Here is a 16,956-nt window from a genome sequence, read left to right as displayed (position 1 = left end):
CATCTAGGAGGCTTCTTAATACCTACATGGGTTTCTGAAACGAAATTGTCAAAACAATTTTCAGCTTTGTTGCTGTGTGGTAATTACACGGACAAATATGTGGCCCTGTCCTCCAAACAAGGCCCCTTTTCTTGTGAGGTTAACATCCGGAGGATGTTCCAGAAGAGTTATAATTACTTTTTCATGTTCTGGATAATGAAATGACCTTTGAGCTCTTCGTAATAAAGCAAATGCTTTGGACTTGCAGACTTAGTGGCATTCGCATGTAGAAGAAGTAAAAACATGATGGCATTTCTATAGGAGACAGAAGGAGTTTGGGGTTTTTCCCACAGCAATGGTCACGGTAACTTCAGAGGTCCCAGCCTGGTTTCCCAACACTCCTTAGAGCTGCCCCCCTTTGAATTTATTCAGATCAGTGGCTTCCCTGTATCCCAGGGGACAATCCCAGAGCAGTTTTGACCATAAAAGTGAAGATGTTAAAGATTTGAGAGAAACATATAGGGTTCTGCTAGCAAGCCGATGCAGGAAAAATGTCCCCTTGAGTTTGGGGTTTTTAATATCAGTACATTTTCTTTTAATAAATACTTGGCAAAAGAAGAAAGGAAGTGAAGTCAGTGAAGTTTGGCTTCCACCACTGCTCTGTACCCCTCCCCCAGTGTCCGCTTTCCAGCACTTCATTTTCCCTTGGGTCAGGGCGTTATCTATGAGAGGGAGGAAATTGCTCGTAATTAATATAAGCCAGAGATCCCCATTTCTCCCCCTGGCCACCTAATCCAGAGGACTCTCACTAAAATGTCTAAACTACATCCTTTGAACTAACTAAAGACTTTTCTTATGTGCATTGTCAAATAGCATGCCCATTTGAAAGTTTGGGGGTCAATTATTTAAGTTCCACATAATAACTACATTCCCACAAATCAAGTCTAAATTGTATTTTGCCTTCTTTTATTAATGTATGGCATTTAGTCAAAATCAAGTCATTCTGGTTCAATAGCTGGCTCCTCTTTTGTTCAGGCGTACGGGGCAGAGGGGAAGAGGAGAACTTTTCAGCTCCGTCCGAAAAGAGCATCATGTAAGGGTGAAGGTGCAGGAGGGTGGTCAGAGGTTCTAAACACCAGAAAGTCTCCATTATTTGGGACTCGAGCTCCTTTCTGCTCCCAGGGGTAAAGAGAAGAGCAACCAGTAAAGTCTCAGCCAATCCCAGTCACACATCAGGATCAAGAAAATGCCTAATTGATACACTTCTCAACAGTGATTTGATTAACCATTTGCCCAAAATCCAGAGGTGCCTCAGCCCTGCAGCTGACGGGTGGAATACTGTGCAGCGATTAGCAGTGGGCTGAGGGCTGTCTCCAAAACAGAGCCTGAGTCTAAGTCAGATGCTCGAGCATTCTCCGTTTTGGGGGAGAATTTGATCCTATGAGTGGGGATACAAGAGACAGACAAGTGAGGATAATAAGTCCCCAGCTTGAGAGTGGGATAGAACAGGTACATCACTAAGGAAGAAAATGTAGGAAGAGGATTGGGTTTGGGCAACAAGGTAATAACTCTGTGTGGAGCATCTTGAGTTTGAGATACCTGTGGGGTAATTCATGTGGAACCCTCTGGAAAGTGTGAGAAACACAGTACCTGGGCCAATCGCTACAAAGAACATTTAGGTATAGATTTGGCATCACGAATTGAAACCATATGGAATAGAAGGAATGGCGCAGGAAGAAATAGAAAGTGAAGAGAGAAGATAACCACTGATGGATTCCCAGAGAACACAGATATCTTAGGAGGAGCCTGAAGAGGAGGAGTTGGCAAAGAGCACTGAAGAACTGACCTAAGAGAAGTCAGGGAGCCTGGAGAAAGAGGTTTCCAGAAGCTAAAGAGCAGAGTATCAGGAAGTTTGTGGCCAACTTAGGCAAGAGAGATTGACGAGGAGCAGGAGTGGGGAGGATAGAATCCATGTTTCAATGCGGAGAAGTAAGTAGTAAGTAAAGCAATCTGCGAACAGTGTTTCTTTGGGCAGCCAAGAAGAAGCAGAAGGATTGAGGAGTGCTATGTCGGTGTAGGAGAGCATGGAAGGTTCCTAGAGGAGTCATTGAAGACCCAGAAAGGGGCTGAGGGCATAATGGAGGCTCTCTCTCTTCTTATATTTTAGAGAAGCTTAAATTGCCTAATGGGTCTGGGTGCTCTGTCTCCCCTGCAATTTATAATATATGTTTAGTTAGAACCAGTGCAATAAATCACGTGGTGTGGGCAGCCAGGAGCTACGTGAGGAGACAGCCCATGTGTCTATCTGCCCTGACCTTTCTATCCCCAATTGCTTCATTATGTGTCTTCCCCCACCCTCCTCTCCCCACCCAAGATCCTTGATTGAGACAACAGTTCTAGAAGGCTCCAAATGCTCAGCCTACTTCCACTGAGATGGAATTCGTTCCTCTCATTGCTGAAGGCATATTAACGATGGCATCTGTAGGGTGTAAACGCGGTCATCATGACTGGGGTTGCAGGTGTGTGATTCCACTCTGAACACCTCTCACTTCCAACTGGAAGCCTCATACCCAGACGGTTACCTTTTCTCTTTTTAATTTATCCCTTTCATTTAAATTGGCTTCTAGCTATCCTGAACAGTTGGTTCAAAGATATTAGGCTGGTTTGTTGTTGAAAAATCACGTTTTAATTTAATCTGAGAAATTCTTTGCTTGTCATCGGGGAAATTCACAGATGAGCGCTGGTATATATATCATGGTTAGGAATGTAGACGCACACTGGATGCCTGGGCTCAAGTACAAAGCTCACTATCTCGTGATACCTCACATTGGACAAGTGACGTGGTTTCTTTGTGCCTCAGCGTCTTTAGCTGTTGTGAGGGTGATAATGCCTCATGGCTGCCGTGAGCATTACATGAGTTGGTGCCTATAACGTGCTCGGCACAGGGGACAGTTCTCACTAAGCACAAGTTACCATCTTTATTATCTTTCTCCTTGCTATTTAAGCCCCTGGACTATCAGCGTTGGCTAAAGCACTAAGCTATAAGAAATATGAATACATACCCAAATGCTCCAGTGAAGATGCCCACATCTCTGTCACCTGCCCCCAGTTTACCTGGGGAGAGCCGGGGCCCCCCCTCACCCTGCCCTCTCTGGATCATCTTCCCCACTCTCATTTCCATGCATGGGTCTCCTGCACGTTCTCATTTATATTTTTCTCCTCCAAAGGGCTTTTCACTCAATTCTTTATCTGCTTCAGGCTACAGGGCTCTTGGGAGCAGAAATCTTGATTTTGAGGCTGTCTTGCTTCTGACAAGTGTCTGTTACTCCCAATCTATGAGATGGATTCAGTTTAATGAGCTACCATATTTCCCCGAAAATAAGACCAGGGTCTTATATTAATTTTTGCTCCAAAAGACGCATTAGGGTGTATGTTCAGGGGATGTCTTATTTTTTCATGTACAACAATTTACATGTATTCAGATACAGTCATGTCATCTTCTGGAACATCGTCATAAGTACTAAATGCGTCTGTCTGGCTAACGATCTTAACTGGGACTTATTTTCCAGGTAGGTCTTATTTTTGGGGAAACACGGTAGTTACTACAAGTGATCTCCATGCTTTTCTAACAACACTAACATCACCCAAGTGTGGATAGAAAGGAAAATGTAAAATGAGACCAAATTAAAATGATCAGTAAATGGTCTTTTCCTGTCTCTTTCAAAGCACACGTGGAATTCTTGGTCTGTAGAATGACAGGTAATTTCAAAGTTTCTTCCCAGTGCTAACATTCTGTGACACCCAGAGATGGGAGAGGTCCAAATAGTCAATTGGAAAGGAAGACCTAAAGGTTGATATTTGTAATCTAGGGCCGGGAAATTTTCAGGTCACGTACTCAGTGCTAATGCTTTGGTTTCAACCCTTCCCCTCTGCTCTCAGGGAAGGCCGCTCAAATGCCCACATCAGAATGGATTACCAAAGAATCGGAGACGTCATGCTGAAGAACATTCAGGCCATGAAGGTGAGCTGCTTTGGGATTTGGGCAGAGCAAGGTCCTGGGAAAATAATGCAGAGGCTGCGGAGCCAGGCGGTAGTGATCCCTTTCCACGAAGGGACAGTGCACACCTCACACAGGGGGAAACTCTTCAGCCTTTGTAGATCGTTTCATTTTGAAGCAAAACGGAAAATCCTGTCACTTTGGGGGAAGTACTTTTCGTACTTTTTCTCTTCCAAAGCTCTGTGTTGTAACCAAAAACACCAGTATGTTCTGTGAACAGGTCATTCAAAACTTGTTTTTAAAAAAATTACTTAGGTGAAATTATGTAATTTCATTAACAATTGTCAACCCAATAAATTTTTTTAAAAAATTACTTAGGAATAAAACATGGGTTGACTGAACATTTCGTTTTTAGTCAGTTGTTTTGGCTTCTTATAAGCATGACAAAAATATTAGATTCAAAGCTATGTAGGAATTCTAGTCAATTCTATGACTTAAAAAATCCGTGTACATGGCAAATATATTTTTAACCATCCGGCAATGTCTACGACGATATTTACAAAAGAGTGAAAATATACCCAAAGAAGTCAACACGTGTTGAACCAATATTCTGCCTCTTTTTTGAAATCTGTCCCATCCCTTGTATCTCAAATTTTCATTTGCATTTTAATCCATTAATAATTCCTTTAATATAATGTTTTCATTCACACAATTTATATTTTGAAAACAAATCTATTTATATTCTCATTTTAAAGCAATCTTCCTATATCTCAACTTTCCAGAGCCTGTCAAATAACCTTAACTAATAACTGCCCGGAGCAAGCTAATAACCCCCTAAAGAAGGAAGGTTGCTCAAACTGCCACCATTTCCAGTCTGTCCATCCATCCATCCATCCATCCATCCATCCATCCATCCATCCATCCATCACTAGCTGAGTACCTACTATGTATAAGGCACTCGTAGAATAAAAGTTACTGTTGGGGTTTGAATTAATTCCAAGAATCTGGCTAAGTTATATAGTGTTTAATTTTTCCCCCTTACAATTACGTATCTCATGAGATAGGACAAGGGGAGGATTTCCGGGGAAGAGGTGCATGGTACTGAAAAGATAGGATCTAAAACTACTCAAGACATTTACTGTTTCTCTTAACAAAGTTCAATATATTATTTAACAGACGGAGCTGTTGCTTGCTTTATCATGGTGTTTAAACAGCACACACCCCTCTCTGAGCAACATTAGAGAGGGGACAGGGAGCGCTCAGGATTGCAGAATCCTATGCAGAAGAAAAAAAAATAGAGCCAGAATTAGCTAAGATATTCTACAATTGATACCACAAGTAACGTTGGTGTACAACACTCAGATGTAACAGAAACATATCTCTTCACTTTTCACGGTGGTTTTTTTTGTAATTAATATATTTTGTTTTTTAGAACAATTTTAGGTTTACAGAAAAATTGAGCAGAAAGTTCATACAGAGAGTTCCCAGATTTTCACACCCACCCTCCACACACAGTTTCCTATATTAACCTCTTGCATTGGCCTAGTATATTTGTTACAAAGATGAACCAATATTGATGCATTATGATTAATTAAATCCATAGTTTACATTAGGATTTGCTCTTTGTGTTGTACATTCCATGTGTTTGGTAAGTGCATGATGTCACATACCCACCATGACAGTGTCACACAGGAGAGTTTCACTGCCCTGAACATCCTCCGTGCTCCATCCCACCCTCCCTTCCACCCCGGGCAACTACTGATCTTTTCCTGTCTCCATAGTGTTTGGCCTTTTCCAGAATGTCATGTAGTTGCAATCATTTTGTAGCCTTTTCAGGCTGGCTTTTGTCACTTTTTAAAAATATCCTTTGTTCCCTCTTCTATGGCATGTTTTCATTACTGTTGTACTTCCCAGTTATTTCCCTCGCAGGAAGCCTCTTTTCCCGTGTTCTGCACTTTTTCTCAGCCCACTTTTGTGTTTGCCTTTTCTCACAGTGCTCCCCTTCCTCTGAGATGATAAGCTTGCCCTTACTCCCTTCAAGGAGGTTTGGACTCCGCCATGCGTGTCTGGGGACAACAGCAGACACCCGCCAGCTCATTCCACACCCCCTCAGGGACAGTCCGTAGAGTGCTCCTGTCACCAGCTCTCCTTTGTGGCCCTCTGTGGCCTATCTGCTGACGTCCCCCCACTGCTTTCCCCTGAAGAATTGCATTCGGTAGACATCCGCCCTCCGTTTCATTTATCTAGCACCTAAAACCTAAAAATACACCTGATTTCCGCTCATAGCAATTTTTTCTCTTTGGTCTAGTGAGTTGGCATTTTTATATTTAGTCAGCTTCCTTGTCTGTGCTGGCATTTTAGTTATTATGCTGATACCACAAACGTTTACAGCATGGAGCTCTGTGCAAGCAAATAAAAATAGATGGAGCGGCCCGAGAGCCACTGGCAAAATTGGTGGCTTTTTTTTTTATTGTGGTTGTTATTGTTGATTTCAAAGAATTTTTATGAAGTGTGGAGGAAAGCAGCAGAAGATATAGAAGCCCAGGGTAGCACTTTTATCCAAAATGCGTAGGTTGATCACCTTGCAGTGTCTTTCCTGCCCGTCCTCCCACCTGTGCATTTACCTGCAGGGCTCAGCATGGATGCTGTCATTACCTGTCAGCTGTTCCCAGACCTTCGGCACAGGGAGCTGAGATACCCAAATCAGGACCTCTAGCCCACGCTGTGAATTCCCACATTAAAGTCAGAGATACCTAAACCGGGACCCTCTAGCCCACGCTTCTGTCCACGTGCACGAAGGCATTTTGACATCCACACGAAGAAGGCGGTCCTCGCCCTTTGTCTTGACCCTTCACCTGCCACTCACGCTGGGACCTTAACTTGTGCCTGAGTCGTCTGTCTCCCCAGGCCTCCACTTCCTGCTCCCTCTCCTTACACTCCTACCACATTACTCCTTCTGGCTCTGTTTTCTCTTTTCTGGATGACTCGCCCGGCTTCCTGATGAATCTCCTTGCCTCCCGTCCAGCCACCCTCCCAACCACCATTTATATTACAGCCAGACTGACAATGCTCAGAACCCTCCTTGTCTTTCTGTGGTTTGGAGAATACGGTCCAAACTCTAATCTTGATGAAAACGACTTCACACTGTAGCCCTAGACAGTCTTTCCAGACCCCCTCTCCTGTCCTTCACATTCTACGCTGCGAACTGACTGTGACTGTGACAGTCATTCCAGTGACTGTGAACTGACCCTCCAGACACTCAGGTCCTTGCGAGACTCCAGCCTCAGCTGCACGCATGCACTGGGGCACTTGCTCATTAATGCATGCAGGCAGTAGACATTTGCTGTAGCACCTACTGTGTGTATCAGGCCCCGAGAATGTAGTGACATGACAGATGCTCTCTCCTAGTCAAGTAGGGGACTGCACATGTGATAACACTGCATTAAGCTATACACATGCGTACACATGCATACATTTCATGTATGTGCACACACATGCACACACACACAAGTGAGGGCATGTATAACTGGTGGAATCCAAATAAACTCTGGATTTACCAGTGGATTGTCCCAGTGTCCGTTTCCTGGTTGTGATATTGTACTGTTGTTATGCAGGACGTTACCATTAGGGGAGGCCAATGAAGCAGAGGATCTCTTTACATTTCTTTCCAACTTCCTATGAATCTATATATATTTTTTAAAGTTACAAAGTAAATTCTGCAGGGAAGACCACTGACAAGGGCTAAGATGGACAAACATGGCATAACTACAGGAGGATGGACGAGTCCCTAACTCAGCCTGGAGATCAGGGAAGTCCCCAGAGCTAATCTTGAAGGATGAGGTGGGGCGGGGGTGGGGGTGGGCGTGCTTGTCTTAGGAGGGGCGTGTCATGTGCAGAGGCTCTGCGTGTAGACACATTCAATTGCAGGTTGTTTGTGGGTGGCCTGGGGTGAGAGCAAGAGGCAGTAATGGAGAGGTAAGAGGGATTACATCCTAAGGGCCCTAGGCGCCCTGCCGGAGACTCTGGAGGTTGTCACGGATGGTGGGAGCTCTTGTCGTATCCAAGCAAGAGGCAATGTGCTCCAGTTGCAGTGTGGAAAGTTTATTTTGGTGGCTGTTACGCAGTTAGGTAGAGGGGTGAGGAGTGGTGGCAGAGACCCCGAAGGAGACACCATTACAGTGGTGGGCGGCACAAGGCCGAAATGAGAGCAGTGACCATGGCAATGAAGACAGGAAGCGGTGTGGCAGTTTTAGGAGGTAGATAGAACTGGTAGGATTTGGTGAAGGATTCAAACAATGAGGGAACCAGCGTTTCTGTCTAGCAATTACTGGCTGATGATGGCACTGATCCTGAAATGAGAGTCACAGGGGCCAGAGGTCTTGGGTTTGTGTCTGGACTCACTGCGTTTCTAGCTGTTTCTGGAGTGTGCGAGCGGAGATACCAGGATTAGCGGAGATACCAGGATTAGGAATGCAGGTGTGGGAGTTGGCAGCACACGGATAGCAGTTAAGCCCCCTCCTGGGAAGTACGTACGGGGTGAGACTCGAGGACAACTGCTGTTCTCCAGCTCTGGGGTGTCCTCTGTTCCCCCTCCCCCTTAGTGCCTTTCTGTCTGGAAATGTCCTCCCCTTGCACTTCTTCCCCACCTGCCATGAGGAAGTCATTCCTCCCTTTAATGCTCTGTCCTCAAACTTTTTACCCTGCGTCTGTCTCCACCACCACACTTGCAAGGAAAAAAATGTTCAACAATACTTGTTAAAGATGGTAAAGCAGACTTTATTCAGGACCTTTGTAATAGCTGTAGGATCAGTGCAATGGGATTTTACAGTGGGGGAGGGAGATTGGGCTCAACTCTGAATACAGCATGGACAAGTGGGGATTTATACCCAAGGGGCAGGGTGGGGAACCTGAGGCTGAGGGTGAGCAGATATCCAGTGTGGGGGTTCTGGTTAAAATGCCTTAGCAGGGTTCTTGCTAAAAGTACATTTATAAGGAAGTGCCCAGACAGGCCTGGAGAAGATTCTGGAGCCTGGCGAATGTTTGGTTACGCAAAGGCTCTTGGTCAGACCCCAGCAGAGTAGAGACCGTGTCTAATTCTCATCCAGGTGCCTGGAATGTAGCAGAGCTTGTGGCAGATACTCAGTTACTGTATGAGCAAATGGGGGGAGTTAAACAGAAATAAATAGTTTTAACTATATGACATTTATTGAGTGGTCCCGGTGTATTTGTCATCTTGTGACATTTTCAAGAAAACCACAGGCCCCCTGTGGTTGCTGGTGGGGGCAAAAGACAAGGGTGGGGCAGGGGGCCCTCGTCTCTCCCTATCCCCCGGTGATGTCTGGTCACCCTGGTTTATCTTCATCAAGGATCCCGTTAGGTTGGTTCAGCCAGAATCCCCCCTCAGCCCTGAGGTTTCCTTTCAGGCATTTTCCATCCTAGGACTCCCACCCTGCCCCTTGGGTATAAATCCCCACTGTCCATGCTGTATTCAGAGAAGGAGCTCCTGTTCATTTATTTCCCCTTACTTTTGCCAGTCGTGTTTTTAAAAGAATCCTCTAATACAAGGTATACATCTCCTATTTTGTAATCCCTACATATTTTTAACTCAACGCTTTACTAGAGCTTTTTATTTCATTTTGAGAACTTAACTGAAATAATGGAATACATCATGAAATGTGAAAAATACGAAATTTAACGAAATGAAATAACAAAAGCAGAGGTAACCTTCCTTTCCACAACTCAAACGGGGCGGACTGTGCACATTCAGTTCCACTAAGCAGGACCCCCTGCCCTGCCCTTGTCTTTTGCGCCCCCCCCCCCCTCCCCAGCAACTGGCTGCTCACCTGTGGAAGCACGGCGAGGCGCTGGAGGCGCTGGAGACCAGCATCAGAGGCTCCCGGCGGCTGGAGAACTTGTGCAGAGACTTCGAGCTGCAGAAGGTGTGCTACCTGCCGCTCAACACCTTCCTCCTGCGCCCCCTGCACCGGCTCATGCACTACAAGCAGGTCCTGGAGCGTCTGTGCAAGCACCACCCCCCCAGCCACTCCGACTTCAGGGACTGCAGAGGTGAGCCAAGGGAGGTCGCCACCGGGAGCAGCCTTGCAGGGAGGGGCTCCTTGGGCGAAGAGCTCTGGGATACTGTGTCCCCGGTTTTCAAAACAACGTGCACGCGCTGCCTTTTAGAACCTGGTCAAATATTTCCTGTTATCTCTTGATCTTTCCATAAAGAAAGTGATAGGGATCCTTCAGACCTCTTTTTTCTTTCCCCTTTCTCCCTTTGATTCTGGGAGATTTAGTGCAAAAAGCCCTGGAGAAGCTCCACTGAGAGTCAGCCCCCTCCAGGAAGCTTTCCTCTACTTACCCGGTTGAAACTTCATCACTCCCTCCCTGGACCACCTCGGAAAATGGCTTGTAATAAACACTAGTGCTCATTGCTGCTGGGCATTGGTAATGTGCCAGTCACCTTACTAAGCACTGCACCTGAATTAACTCTTAATCTTCACAACTAGCCTACAAGGCACCGGTGAGCTCATTTTACATAGGGGGTTTCGGAGACCAGAGAGGTTAAGGAACCTGCCCAGAGTCACACAGCTGGAAAGTAAATGACTTGGAACCTAAATCTAGAACCTATGTTACTGAGCAGCCTACCCTACTGCCTCATGATAATATTAGCCACTGCCACTTGCTCAGCACCTGGGCCAGATACAAGGCCAGGTAGCTTACTAAAGTTAATACATTTACTCCTCTAACAACCCCATGACGTAAGCGTTCTTATCCCATTTTACAGATGATACGACTGAGGCTCAGAGGAGGTGAGGGACTTGTGTCACTCAGATAGCAAACGGTCAGAGCTGGTCTTCCACACTTGCTTTCCCCATTAGGCCACGCGTCATCTTTTTGAACCTAAGTCATCTGTCTCGTGATATGTGGTCTGTTAATGTCTGCACTCCTTGGCCTGCACCATAAGCCCCTCGAGGGCCAGGGCCCTGAGGTTTGTTGCTGCATCTCCTACATTCTCCCCCTAGGCTGTACAGAGTGGCTCCTTCACAGGTGACACGACAGATTACGTGAATTAGCACACCCATGAGTACATCAAGGCCTGTATCTCTCACCGAAAGTATTATTAATATAAACACCTCCCATCTCTTAGGCCACCTGTGTTCTCCTTTTCTAAATACATCTCTTACTTAATCCTTTGCTTAAAACATGGATGATCTTTGATTCCCTCCGGCTAGTCAGAATTCTTCATCATCTGGCCTCCAACCAGCCTCCCATGTAACAGATATGCATTGAGCACCTGCTGTGTACTAGGTATACTAAAAAGATTGGAACGGATGTGGTCCCTACACGTAGAACCCACCAGAGAGCACAGAAGCCGGTACCTGGGCAGTGACTGACCTGTGAGAGGGAAGTGCCTGGTACAGCAGGACAGGGGCTTCTCACCTGGCCTTCCAGCTTAGCGGGGGCTTTCTGAGGGAAAGGATGTGTAAGCTTAGGGCTAGAGTATAAATTGGAGTGCTACTGGATGAAGGGAGGGTGTAGAATATAGAGTTGGGAACTGCACGTACACAGGGGACAGAGACTGTGGAACCTTCTAGAAAGTAGAAGTTCTATATGGAATGCAGAGGGATAGAAGCAGCAATGAGCCTGGAAAAGTAAGCAGGGACCAGATTCCTAGGGGTCTCAAACCCTATGAGACTTCACTCAACCTAAGAGCAAACATAAGACAGGAAGGGTTTTAAGAAGGGGAACAGTGATGTGGGGCTTGTTCTAGAAAATTCACTCAGTCCGTATCTAGAATATATAGAAGACGCCTACAAATTAGTTTTTAAAAAGACAACCCAAGAGAAGATTTGGCAAAATAATTAAGACATTAGCAATTCACAAGAGAACAAAAATGGCTCGTGATGTGGTTTTGGTTTGCTATAGCCTGTCAGTCTTTAAGACAAACCATGGTGTTTCGTGCCTCATCCCTTGGCATATTCTATCCCTTCTGCTTGGAGTCATTGCTACCACCTCCTTGTCCTTTCCTGTCATAGCACTCCTCCTCCATGAAGCCCTGGTTCCCCCCCTGAACCTGGAGCTTGGGTGACCTCCGCCCATCTACCTTATTCTGTCGTATCAGCATTGCCAGTTGGCTGTGCCTAGACAGGATGACCCAAAGCCGTTCCAGCTCTGAGGACTCAGAGCTGTACAGAGACATTAGCCAGGAGGGTGAGGGACGTCTTTCGTTTTGCACGTGCTATCCTTGGCTGACTTGCCCAGTTCACATTTTACTGAACAGTCCCCAGGGAGAAAAGTCTATCCTTGGCCATTAAATGGAAAAAGTATTTATGTAGCTGAAGCCATAAGGTGGCATCATTGTACAAAGGCTGGGGAAATGAAAGCATGTCTGAACATGTCCTTCCTGAACGTCAGGGATGCAGAGTACCGAGCACTGTTCCCAAGATGCCAGACGCGTGAGCACCTCGGACCAGGGTCCTGTTCTCTTAGCGCCTCCTTACCCCCACCCCACCAAGCATTCCGTGCCCAGTAATTGTTTATTGAACTGAACTGGCTGGTAATGCCTAAAGATTGAGCAACCCTTGAGGTTTGTCACTATGGCTGAGACAAAGCATTCTGTGATAAGCCAGGAAGCATTTAATTTGCATCCTCCGGGAGAAGACAAGAAAACGACATGCTTCCCCTCCAAAGTTCACATGCTAGGGTGAAGGGGGTACTTCGTTTTCTGATGATTGCAGGTCACTGGACAAGTTATTTTTTGACAAAAATACCTAAATGATCAGCTACTGTGGCTTTGCTGCCACCCACACTTGTGTGGTGTCTCTCAGTACCGGGGAGATGTACCTATTTTGCAAAATAAAGGTTCGTGATGCAGTTATTCTTTGCAACCGTCTCGATAAGCAGTACAATTTCTGCAGGAGGAGGCACTGGGGAGAGCTGGAGTGTTCATTACCAAAAAGTTGCACTATCAATTACTCTCTCCCTGCCAGATCCCTCTTTTCCTCAGATTTTTCTGTGGTGTCTCTGTGCTGTTCTTTCCAAAAGAGCGGGGTAAAAACAAAAAACAAAATCTCTGCCCTGGGTACAGAATCACAGGTATTCTCATTCCCCTGCTGCTTTCCCCTCTGCCAAAAGCAGTTCTCATTGAAGGACAGTACATATAGTAGCCAGGAAGGGGTCATTTACATTTTCAAGATGCTTTTGGGAAACTAAAGTAAAGCAAATAAATACATAAAGCAAATACATTAAAGCAAATCACTTGGTTTTTATTTGTGAGAAATAGCAGTGTTTTCCCCAGAAGGACGGCATCAAACATAGTCCAGCGACTACAGCATATTACCCTGGAGAGTTGAGCTTGAAGATGAGGGGGATAAAAAAACCTTTGTCTGCCATTAAGACTGCCGTTTTTGTGTCTGTTTCCTTCATTAGCTGCTTTGGCAGAGATTACTGAAATGGTGGCACAGCTTCACGGTACAATGATCAAGATGGAGAATTTCCAGAAGCTACATGAACTCAAGAAAGATTTGATTGGCATCGACAATCTTGTGATTCCAGGGAGGGTAAGCAGCCGTGCTCTCTTATGCATTAGAGGAAAAGCCAGAACGGTGACATTTGAGTGATTTAAATTTGAACCTTTTGAATACAGATACTCCAAGTTAAAATATTCTCCTTCTGAAGTGGCTTCCTTTCACCTGGGGGACAATTGGGAAAACACTTTGCACATTGCAATGTCATTCGAAACTTTGGTGTTAGGACATAAAGCTAGCCTTTCACCTCTATTCTGCTTTTTCTCATTGGGTGATGTGCTAATTTACTTTTTCCCTGCCATGTTCTGAGAGGACTTGAGATAGCTTATTTTTTTAAATTTATGTAAGTGGAAATGGAAGATAAATTTTTATTTTTTTTTAAAGAATGGGTAAAATGGTGATATAAAAGCAGAGGAAAAGTTAGTGCATGAAAGCATGCTGTAAATTCCCAGGTAAGTATGAAAAGTGTTTTGTTGTTTTTCTTTTTAAAGTTTGTTCAGGATTTTGTTTGTTTGTTAATTTTTATTGGGGAACAGAGTGTATCTCCAGGGCCCATCAGCTCCAAGTCAGAGTCCTTCAATCTAGTTGTGAAAGGCACAGCTCAGCTCCAAGTCCAGTTGCCATTCTCAATCTTTAGTTGCAGGGGCACAGCCCACCATCCCATGCAGTAATTGACCGGCAACCTTGTTGTTGAGAGCTCCTGCTCTAACCAACTGAGCGCACACCCAGCTGCCCCATAAGCTCAGCGGCAGCTCGTTGTCTTCAATCTAGTCGTGGAGGGCGAAGCTCACTGGCCCATGTGGGAATCAAACTGGCAACCCTGTTGTTCAGAGCTCACACTCTAACCAACTGAGCCATCCAGCCGCCCGAAAAGTGTTTTTTAAAAATACAGTTGTCACGCAGGGGACCCTGCTCGCTGCACCATTTGTCGTGCAGGGTCTCAGCTCCCACTCCCCGCCCAAGAGCGCAGGACACGGTAAGGCCAAAAAGGAACACCCATGGAGCCATTGATAGGGGAATCAAACCAATATATTCTCGCTGGTGGCTGGGCTGGAGACACAGGAAGCAGGATCTACATAATCTGCCTAACAGCAGTCCGCGCTTGCCAGCCACCATCTTCTTGCTAGCCCCCATTCCTTTTTCTGCTAGCGTAGCCACAGCCGTTATATTAGTGGCCAATGGCCTACGGGTTACAGCTGACGGCCAACTAGCCACAGCTGCTGGCATCTGATCACAGTTGATGGCCATTTACTACCCAAGCCAGCACCTTTCTATGTGAGGCCGAGAGCCTGGAAACTGCTTTTTGGGGTTTTGTCCCCACAACAGTTTTCTGTACATAATGTAATTTTAATTAGGAATAAAAATAACATTTTAGCCAGAACACACTTCTAGGAGAGATGCAAGTTCACGTGCACTGTTAACCTTCACCTACCCAGTGCCCTTCAGGAGATGTAGTTCATTCACAATGAAGCAGGGCTTTGTTGCATACACACGCTTCTTCCAGACCAGGGTTAAAAATACAGCACAACCTGCCTTTTTTCAGTTATCTTCCTAAGAATCAAAACTTTAGCAGGTGGCTGCATCTCATCAAATCTCTCTATGGGGTCTATCTCCCATCGCTCCCCCGGTTTGAACTATTCATGACCCAGATTCAGAAGGGAATTTTAGCCTCTGATCTGCTGCATGGCTGCCTCAATCGTAGACAAGTTTCCAGCATGCAAGGGGCTCTCCGTCTTATCTGACAGGTAGCTGCCCTGGAAACTTTAAACCTATGAAGCTTAGGGAACATGAAGGAACAGCTCTGCGTATTCAGTATATTTCCCAGCAAGCCTAATTACAAAACCAACCAGAAAAGTTACGCAGAGGAGTTGTCAGAAGAGTTATATGGTGAGTGCTGGATAGAAATTAAAGCTGGGATTTGCTTCAGCTGTGCTGATGAGCCGATTCCTTCAGGCCTGAGCACAGAACAACCACGTTTACCCATCCACGCAGAACTCTTGGTAAAGCCCTGTGGAATCAATGTAATTTTCTCTTAACTTTGGACGTTGTAAAATGTTTAGCATATTATACTACATGGCAAACAGACCTTCTGTAAAGAATTTATTTTAAGGAAAGGTTTCCATGGTGCTATGAAAAGAGCACTGGCTTGGAGTAGGTGGCCCTGGGTTCAAATTCTAGCTCCCCCAGAGCTGGGATGTGTCAGCCTATGGGAACGTTCCTTCTATAACAAAGGGATCCTATCCTCTCCCTCGCAGATCATGAGGATCAAATGCCATTTAATGTGTAACACTAACACAATAGATATGAATTATCTTCCCTTCCCCCGCCTCCATTTATTTGAACAGACTATGTATACACTTAAAATGTTACTGGTTACATAGCACGGCACTGCAGAGGGCAGCGTAAGCATTTAGCCAAACACGGGCTCTGTCGTCCTTAACCCACCCCATGGTTTGAGGCAAGTTTCTAATCAGTTTCCTCATCTGAAAAACGAGGATGGTAATATTGAATTTACAGGCTCACGTATAGAGCTAATATACACACCCAGCACATGTCAGGCACACACCACATGCTAAATAAAGGCAGGCCATTGTTGCTTAGAAAAGTGAGGCTGGAACTGGGGTGCTGGTTACTGACTGCAGACCCGACTGAGGTGCGTATTCATTGGCTCATCAACTGGCTTCACAGCCATTCATTGTTTCAAGTCAACCCTGAACAGCACAGGAAGGAGGGCTTAGGCCCTCAAAGAAGCAAGTTCTAAAATGGGGCATTCCACACACCAAGGCCAATTGATTATCATTAATTCATTTTAAATGATCAAATAGCCTGCCTAGTGCGTGAAAGGAAGGCTCTGACAGATTTGTCTACAGGTGGAATTTTAGAAATTAAGATTTTTAAAGGTGAGCAGATAATTTTAGAGACAACCCCCCCTCCCACCCCACCCCCAACTAGCTGCAATTGAATCTCTAACATGGCTTATGGCTTTCAGGCACAATCCCACTCACATCTCTGGGGTCCGTCTGTCATGGTATCATGTCCTGGAAGGCAGGATTTTTCCCTGAGGCAAAAAGGCCCCGGCATACTTGAGCCAAGCTTCCTGGGGGTGTTTCTCTATCCTAAGAATTATGTGCCTGAGAGAGAGTTTTTCCTGGACTAGCCTAGGTTACAGGAGCACATTATTTTTCATTAAACAGAACAGAATGGAAGCAGGGACAAGGGGCGTGGGGGTGGGGGAGTCATTTGTTTAAAACTCAGAGGCCTGGACATCTTTGACTTTCCCTCCAGAAGGAAGCAGCTTGAGTTTCAGGATATTGGGGGCCTTTTCTTTTTTTTCCTGTCCCATGGTTTTGAAAAATAAAATAAAATGAAAACAAATCCTAGCTACGAGACATTTTCCATCTCCAGCCCTCAGACATTGGTGACTGAGTCCATAGCCCTTCTGCTCCCTGC

At 45.4% G+C, this 16,956-nt stretch overlaps 1 protein-coding gene across 4 annotated transcripts in view; it reads left to right on the top strand.

Moving 5' to 3' along the window:
- Positions 1–16,956, top strand: part of FARP1 (FERM, ARH/RhoGEF and pleckstrin domain protein 1) — a 263,226-nt gene that overhangs the window by 233,900 nt on the left and 12,370 nt on the right. For all 4 annotated transcript variants that reach the window (XM_081047178.1, XM_081047179.1, XM_081047181.1 and 1 more), the window contains 3 exons: positions 3,919–4,000; positions 9,805–10,042; positions 13,409–13,539. In XM_081047178.1, coding sequence (XP_080903304.1) covers positions 3,919–4,000; positions 9,805–10,042; positions 13,409–13,539 — 451 coding nt within the window. The remainder of the gene's footprint in view (positions 1–3,918; positions 4,001–9,804; positions 10,043–13,408; positions 13,540–16,956) is intronic.

This window comes from Rhinolophus hipposideros (genome assembly GCF_964194185.1).
Source record: "Rhinolophus hipposideros genome assembly, chromosome: 4".
NCBI lineage: Eukaryota > Metazoa > Chordata > Mammalia > Chiroptera > Rhinolophidae > Rhinolophus > Rhinolophus hipposideros.
Note: the sequence above shows the minus strand (reverse complement) of the source record. Positions and strands in the feature narration are given on the sequence as shown.